At 32.9% G+C, this 6,599-nt stretch overlaps 1 protein-coding gene across 2 annotated transcripts in view; it reads right to left on the minus strand.

The window, feature by feature from the left end:
• Nucleotides 1–1,412: 1,412 nt before the first annotated feature.
• Nucleotides 1,413–6,599, minus strand: part of LOC118748144 (zinc transporter 1-like) — a 38,091-nt gene continuing 32,904 nt past the window's right edge. For both annotated transcript variants that reach the window (XM_036482471.1, XM_036482470.1), the window contains exons 10-11: nt 2,704–2,782; nt 1,413–2,330 (exon numbers count right to left, since the gene is read on the minus strand). In XM_036482471.1, the coding sequence (XP_036338364.1) occupies nt 2,236–2,330; nt 2,704–2,782 (174 nt within the window). In that variant the 3' untranslated portion in view covers nt 1,413–2,235. The remainder of the gene's footprint in view (nt 2,331–2,703; nt 2,783–6,599) is intronic.

Raw genomic sequence — 6,599 nt, forward strand, 5'->3', positions numbered from 1 at the left:
TAACTACCGGTTAACCACAATTCTAGCTGTTAGCTGTCTTGCAGGGAAGGTTGTGTAATTTGTGACAGCTAAAATTTGGCACTCCTTTATCTAGATTTGTATTTTGGAAGTAGGAGAAAATGGAGAATGTGATCGCCTTTTGCGAAAACGGTAGTAGAAAGGTACTACAAAAAGTACGCAAAGTATACAATTAGAAGTAAATTCTATGCGAATTTGCAATATATTTGGTGTTATAATGGAAATACTAAACAATACATAAAAATATGCATTTTTGATTTCAGTTATTCGTCATTTGCTGGAAGAAATCTAGAAAACCGACCGTTCAGCTATGCAAAAATGAAAAATGCAGATCAATAGAACTTTTTATGGTCATTTCAACCATGCCAAAATTATTTGGCGCAAGTGAAAAACGAAGACGTTCTAAAAGGTTAAAATTCAGTTTTTAGATTTTTTAAATATTAATATCTTATGAACTATATAACCAAGATAATTGATTTGTCTTTCAGCTGATGCACATAATTTATAGCTTTTTGTATTTTTAAACCAAAACCACTAAAAAACGAACAAATGTTATTTTTTCATGAAATAACCTTTTTTGAAAAAAACTGCATAATTAATGGTAAAGAAATTGGTATTATTTAGAAAGTACAAGTTATTACCTTTAATTCGATATTACATATTTTGTCATTATCTACTTTTGGGTTTCAACAATTTAGTGATAATAAAAAATACAAATTAATAAAGTAAATAAAGAAGATATAAGAGCTTCTTTATTTATTACCTGAGCCGAGTAAATTTGGTTATCGTTCATATCAGCGTAAAAAGTTCTATCAAGCGGTATTTTTGGTTATTTTATAGGTAAACGGTCGCTAATTCTACACTTGTTCTAGAAAGTTACACAAACGAAGGTGATGCTCACGAATATTTAGTATGAAGAATTTTTGGTTTTACTACTAATATCATTAGAAACTGTAGAGTAAGCAACATTCTGCACAAGTAAAGGAGCCGATTTATGCGAGAAGACTGTTTTATTACAAAAACTTAATATTATTGAATCATGGTTCGATCAGCACTTTCGACCACAGTCGAAGATCGAATGCAACTCATAATAGGGGCCTTAGCTCTGACTCGATTTTTAGGATAAATCGTTGACCTTTGAAAATTGAGTCTGAGCTTAAGCTCACTTTTTATGCATAAGGCCGAGTATCATTGGCCCTTGATAATAATTACAACCATGAAAGAATAAACAATCCCGTATATGGAAAGAAATCCCGAGCATTTGACTCGTGAGTAGCGTTAGCGTATCTTACGTTGCTTTTGCTTGAAAAATTTCAATGGTAAATTGTGCGTGACCACCGACTAAATTTTTCTCCCTGCAAAGGCTTCCTATACGAATAACATGAGATCAGAAATAGTATGTGATATACATATGTATATATAATTTTTATATTTATTAACAAATTAAAATGTGACTGATGTATCATAAGTATTACGCCCATGTCGATAACAAACCAACGAAAACGCCATTTCAACATACTAACAATATATGTATATGTATATGTACGGGTACGTATCTGAGAAAAAATTAATATTAAATATGTATTCAACTTATGAATGAAAACTTTAGTGCAAAAATTCTTATTTCTCTTAAAGCTATATTTTTTAATCTTATATTACATATGTACGTATGTTTGCATCTATAATTACGGTCTGTATCACTCCAATTTATACATTTCAATTGTCTCATTAAAAGCGATGCTACTTGTATTTCGACTTTGCCGATATATTAATATTCTACTTGTACATTAACCTAATTTTAAGATTTCTTATATCTGCATATGTACTGAAGAAACAATTTTTAACTTCTAATAAATTTAATAATGAAAATTCTATCTTTGATTTCTCTATAATTTCACTAATTGCACATGTCACACTTCTTGATATCTACTAAGTATTGTACCAAATTGCATGTACCGTTTTTGATGGATTTAAAAACGAACATTCAATTAAGAATATTATGCAAAATTCAAATTGTTCAATTACTAAACTTTTGAAGACGTTATCAATCTTTGGCTCTTCACTACCGTCATTACATCCGGATGGTGGGATGGACAAGCATGGCTTATACACACACATAAATAAATAGTCTAAGAAAATAAGGTTATAACTCTTTTGTGCTCTTCTATGCCCTATTATTTGTTGTTACTTTCGTCACATATGTAAAAGGTGGACCTGTCACACGACTTCTCCATTCACCGTAGGGCCAGACTCTGAATTCCCATTTGTAACTGAATTTGATGCGCTGGCTAAGCACTCCAAAAGTGAGGATCCTTAAAAAGAAAAATAAAGCGAAGTTTGTCACACAATGATTAGGATATCTAATAATAATACAGGCCAACAACAAATAGAAAAAAAATGTTGGTACGGCAAATGTTAAGCTCTTTTGGAAAGATTTTTTTCTTGTGCTGATTACGAATCCGTAAGTATAAAGTTTTCCTCAGCTCCAGATTTTGAGAAATTCTCAAAACATCGCGTTTTGTGCAATAAATTTGAACTTTGACCTCATTTTTCTCAAAATCTGGACCTGACGGAAACTTTATACTTACGGATTCGCAAACAGCACAAAAAATCTATCAAAAACAGTTTAAAAATTGCCGCAACAAAATCAGTGTTGCCCTGTGTAATTAACTCGTACAAATGTACCTGCTTCAACATCATTCGGATTTTTCGAGTTCCTTTGGCGGCATGTATAGGGAGAATTCGTCGGTGAGGGCACCTGATTCTACAAACAAGTAAATATTAAATAACGAATGTCGCACACATATACTACATATACGTGTACATTAATTAGGGTATCGCGTCATTTACCAAGAATAGTTATTTTGCAGTCCGTTAACCATGCCCAAAGATCCCTTTGCCTGGTTTTCAACTACCGACGCTGCCGATTTAATGTTAAAACAATCCATCTATCATGAATTTTTTGTATCGTGCCAGTGTTTGCTTCAAGATTCCCTCAGATTACATATTGTTTTTGTATGTATGTATATAGTACTTAAATAACCATTCAATCAATTCAAACAAATATTAGGGAAAACTTATCAAATGAAAACGAGAGCCCTTTGTAACCGGATATTGGCATGGAGTCGAGTTAATTGGAAAATCCTTATTTTATCTACAATCTTGTTGGAAATCATAATGCGTATCTATTCATTTCATGATAAGCAATGCTTCTGCAAAAATTGAACCTATAGAGTGGCGCTGCAGTCGAAATATTTAGACTACGGATGCCTGCTCTGCTTTGGCCCTAGGTATATTTATGTTATACGAATGTGTTTTTCAAATGGATAAACTAACCTAAATGATGGATGGGGTTAACAGGGAAATTATGGCAACTGTCTTTCATCTCACAGTTTTTCGAGAGACAAAAGTCTTTCGTAAGACAATTGTCAATTCTGGCAACTATATATCGATGGCTGCCAGTTCGAAAACATTCTATCTCAAAAAACTTTTCAAGAACGCCCTATTTCAGAATTCGTTTCAAAAACGCCATATCTCAGCTGCCGATTCAAAAACGCCCTATATCAGCATATTTTCAATACATTTTGAAGTGAGATAGGGCGTTTTTGAACCGAATTTTGAGATGGGGTGTTTTTCAATTAAATTCTGAAATAGGCCCTCCTTGGAAGGTTTTTTGAGATAGAGCGTTTTCGAACTGGCTGCCGAGATAGGTCGATCTTCCACTCAGCCATCGATATCTTGAAAGCACTTTACTGTCTTTCGAAAGCCTAATTGAAAGATCTGCTAACTCATGCCTTCGGCTCTTTCAGAATTTGGGAAACCTGTAACGTCATCAGAGTTTTTCAATTTTAGTTTTTGTAATTCATTTTTAATACTTTCTTTTGCGACTGGTTTGAAAAATTTGTGGTTATAGCGAGCTAAATAGGTGGATATGGAAAATAGATTATTATTTTCCAGGAATGAAAATTTTGAACAAAATTCTGTTTTGAAAGTCGTGGCGGCCAGCCGAATCGGATGAGAATATTGTGATTTTTTTTTTAAATCACCCCGTTTTTAATAAGCAGACAGTTACGTAATTCTTACCTAATTAAAGATCAGGCCTATAGCTTTTTAGTTATTTGAGCATCGATTCTGTTTATAGCCAGACGTTGACGTTTCTGCTGGAAATCCCTATTCTAGGAGCTTAATCTTTGACTTTAAAAAGCGAGAAGGGAGACGTAGGGGGGCGGATTTACCACAGAGGGTTTTAGCCAAGGATCCAATGTACATATTTTGCTATGAAAAATATGGGACATGTAAACAAAATTACTGTTTATAAAATTTTTGCTAAAAATAAATTCCCCAAAGAGCCCCATTTGAAGTGATTGAAACTTTCTTCTTTATGTCTAGTAATTTTTTAAGATTGGTCCAAAAAAATCGTAATAAAGAAAGGAACCAATGCAGGTATTTAAAGAAGAGAGAACAAAAAAATATTTGTTATTAAAAGTATTCACCCTCATTGCGAGAGTCGTGTCGAATGCAAGTCGTTTTTCGAGAGTCGAATCGCATCGAAAATTTCACGTCATTGCCTAATATTTCCACTCGACTAGTGTATTAAAACGGAAAAACTTGGCAGCACTGTATAGTTTTCGACAAATTTCGTCGTTTACTTTTTTCAGCACGACAGTAAACAATGCCAATGTTGTCGAGTCGTACAATTTAGCCTAATTTACGACTTACGCAATGAGGCTGACTATGTTCTCTTTGACGTACGCCTAGCTCGGTTATATAGCTTAAGAAATAATCAGCCTCATTGCGTAAGTCGAAAATTAGGCTAAGTTGAACAACTCAACAACATTGGCATTGTCTACTGTCATGCTGAAATAAATAAACGAAGAAAATCGTCGAAAACTATACAGTGCTACCAAGTTTTTCCGTTTTAATACACTAGTCGAGTGGAAATTTTAGGCAATTACGTGAAATTTTCGATACGATTCGACTCTCGAAAAACGACTTGCATTCCGCACGACTCTCGCAATTAGGGTGAATATGTTTAAAGACATTTTTATCAAAGTAGATAAATATGACATTTGACCAGCTTTGTTACACAAATACTCCCACGACCACAGGCAAAAAATATTGGCTACAATTTGTAATTTTGATTGCCAGATATACGAATGCGAATATTAAAATTAATGCGGAAGCTCCGCGCCTGCCAGCTGGACTTTTATAAAAAAATAATAAACAATAGACAAATAGCCAAAACTGGTCAAAATATCGCACTCCTATTATTTTGTAGACAACTGTATATCTATGTTGAAGGCAGGTTGAAAAAATAAATCAATTTGGTAAATAACGGAACCCTAATATACACTATAAAAACATATTTGCAGGGAGAATTTGTAACCAGTTAGCGACAATTTTCGGATCGCTAACTGGTTACAGAATCTTTCTGGTGTCGGCAATGTAATTGATAACTCCATTTAAATTTTTCGAAAATTAATTAAATATTTAAAACTGGTTTTCGAATGTTATTGGATGTTATAACATATAATAATTTCTGATTTCTAAGCCCGCATTTATTTTTAACAATTTAATTTTGTCAACAAACATGAATATTAAAAATGGTGATATCATTTATATACCAGACACCACAACAGGTAAAGTGTTCACGAAAATAGCCGCGCGACGCATTTATTTCCCTTTATTATCAATATACATATTATTACAATTTCTATAAAATATAGTTAATTCTGCAACAAAAACCATACAAATCAAAGTATCAAAATTTCTACAAAATCGCCAACGCCAAACTACAAAATGTCGACAATGTATACTTTTCCAAAACGCACCCGAAAAGTTATCGAAACGCATGCTAGAGTAATCAGCGCATCAGAAACAAAGTTGATGGTTCGTTTTGATTTTTTGGTGAGTTTTAAAAATGGAAAATTCCGAAAGATGATCATTGTTATATTAAATATTCAAAATATGCAATGTATATGGTTAGTGTTTCGTAACTCTGAATATACAAATAGTTTAAATACCGCAGCAGAACAGTGTATACAAACATTGTATTGGTACGTTTTGTAAGTCAGCCATATTCAACAAACTTCTATACAAATTTACAATATTTTATCAGAGTTTTTAGAAAACTTTCGGGCATGTAGTTTTATGATCATTAAATTTCAGTATAATACTGCGCATTTTCTTCTATATAAAACATAAAAAAATATAATTTTATATGGGAGAAAATATCTAGCATCGGCAGCAAAATTATTAACAATCAACGCGAATTACATTTACATTTGGACCCAAATGCGTGGTTCGAAATCAGTCATTTGAAGGAGTTTACACTGCTTGATTCGCATTTGCTTTGACTTCTTATCAATAGAAAGGAAAAACAAAAACAAAATCGAGCAGCAATATTTTTTTATCACGTCGTTTTGGATATATTAATTTGTATGCGGATTTGGCTTCGCATTTCAGATCATCGTACAGTAACTATAAGTAACGTAACTCTTCGTTTTAGCGTTTTTTCTGGCAGGCTGTAGGTGTGGTTTTGGTTAGTGTGTTAGTGTATTTTGAATAAATTGTAATAGAAA

Source organism: Rhagoletis pomonella, unplaced genomic scaffold, assembly GCF_013731165.1.
Source record: "Rhagoletis pomonella isolate Grant_MI unplaced genomic scaffold, Rhpom_1.0 Rhpom_scaffold_00012, whole genome shotgun sequence".
Lineage (NCBI taxonomy): Eukaryota > Metazoa > Arthropoda > Insecta > Diptera > Tephritidae > Rhagoletis > Rhagoletis pomonella.